Raw genomic sequence first — 1,685 nt, forward strand, 5'->3', positions numbered from 1 at the left:
CTTGTGTTGCTATGCTTGTTGAGGGTTTAATGAGAGAGACAGATATACACCCTAGACTGGCGAGACAGCGGATCATGGCGAGGGGTGTATGTTTATATACACTAGAAACCCTAAACCCTAAACCCTAAACCCTAAACCCTAGAGTTGTTGTAGAGCAGTGATTCTGCCGCACGTTTTCCGTGTATCTTTCTGCATGCTCTCAACACAACCAAACTAATTTAATTTATTAATTTATTAGTTTATTTATTTATTTATTTATTTATTTATTTATTAATTAATTTATTTATTTATTTATTTATTTTTTTTTTTTGTGTGCAGCTAAAGTATGAAGACGCGCTGAGAGACTGCCGGCGTTTAAAAACCCTCGAAAGAGAAATGAATGTCACTGCAGCAGAACTTGTTTCTTATTTGTTGCTGCATAACCAAGATATAGAAAGAGCTCACACTGCACTCGTTGAGGATGCTAACTGGCATGCGTAAGGGTTTAGGGTTTAGGGTTTAGGGTTTAGGGTTTGGGGTTTAGAAGGGTGCGAGTCAAGGGTTTCGGGGATGGGTCTAGGGTTTAGGGTTTAGGGTTTAGGGTTTACCGATGCCGAATGAAGTAGAATTAGTTGTTTCTGTATCGGGGGTTTATGATACACAAAATCTAATATTAAGGGTTTAGGGTTTAGGGTTTAGGGTTTAGGGTTTAGGGTTTGTCTCAGGGGCATCCTGCGCCAAACCCGCGAGCGGCTGCGGCGGCAGCGGGGCTCTCCTTGGTGGCTTAATCTTCCTTTAACATCTTCTCGTGCACTGCAGCAGCAGCAGCAGCAGCTGCGGCAGCAGCAGCAGCAGCAGCATCAATATATGATGATACAGAGTTCTTCTTCTTTGCTTGCTGAGGGCTCTTCTGCTGCAGCAGCAGCAGCAGCAGCAACAGCAGCAACAGCAGCAGCAGAACCTTGGTATCCTGGTGCAGCAGAACGGGGACTTACAGCTTCTTTGGGCCCCCATATAATCGGAAACCCCAGCAGCAGCAACAGCAGCAACAGCAACAGCAGCAGCAGCAGCAGCAGCAGCAGTCCCCCTCTCGGTGCAATTGATACTAGTTGTATTCCTTTTTTTTATTCTTCTTCTCTAGACGGCATAAGAAGAAGAAGAAGGGGGAGAAACATGCATGCAGAACCCTCATTAACTATTGGAGCTGCGGGGGGGGCCCCCCTGGGGGCCCCACTGGGGGCCCCCATGGGGGCCCCCCTAGCAGCACTTGCTGCTGCACCTATCGGTGCATTGGTAGAGAGGAGACCGCAGGAGATGCAGTGATATATACAAAGGGTTTGTCTTTTGTTGCTGCTGCTTTTGTTTTTCTTGTTTGTTTGTTTGTTTGTTTGTTTGTTTGTTTGTTTGTTTGTTTGTTTGTTTTTGTTTTTGTTTGTTTGTTTGTTTGTTTTGTTTGTGTGTTGTATTTGTTTATTTTTTGTTTTAGGTGCTTTGTTTGTTTTTGTATTTAGGGTTTAGGGTTTAGGGTTTAGGGTTTGTGTTCTATACAAACAACTATCCAAAAGAATAAAACAAAATAAAACAAAATAAAAAAAGAAAATAAATAAAAAATTAAAGAAAAGAATGAGGGCCCCATTGCGGCTGCATGCGCCGCAAGAAGCAACCGAGGGTGTATATATATATATATACATATATATATATATATA

The 1,685-nt window shown here is 42.7% G+C and overlaps 1 protein-coding gene across 1 annotated transcript; it reads left to right on the top strand.

Annotated features, from left to right (window-relative positions):
- Positions 1 to 375: 375 nt before the first annotated feature.
- Positions 376 to 1,302, top strand: EMH_0066710 (LysM domain domain-containing protein, putative; the record flags this gene model as incomplete). Its single annotated transcript, XM_013498540.1, has 2 exons — positions 376 to 476; positions 705 to 1,302. 2 exons carry the CDS (start codon positions 376 to 378, stop codon positions 1,300 to 1,302), a joined length of 699 nt encoding a protein of 232 aa, XP_013353994.1.
- Between the last annotated feature and the right edge of the window lie 383 nt (positions 1,303 to 1,685).

Source organism: Eimeria mitis, genomic scaffold (assembly GCF_000499745.2).
Source record: "Eimeria mitis Houghton genomic scaffold, Emh_scaff3503, whole genome shotgun sequence".
In the NCBI taxonomy this organism is placed as follows: Eukaryota; Apicomplexa; class Conoidasida; order Eucoccidiorida; family Eimeriidae; genus Eimeria; species Eimeria mitis.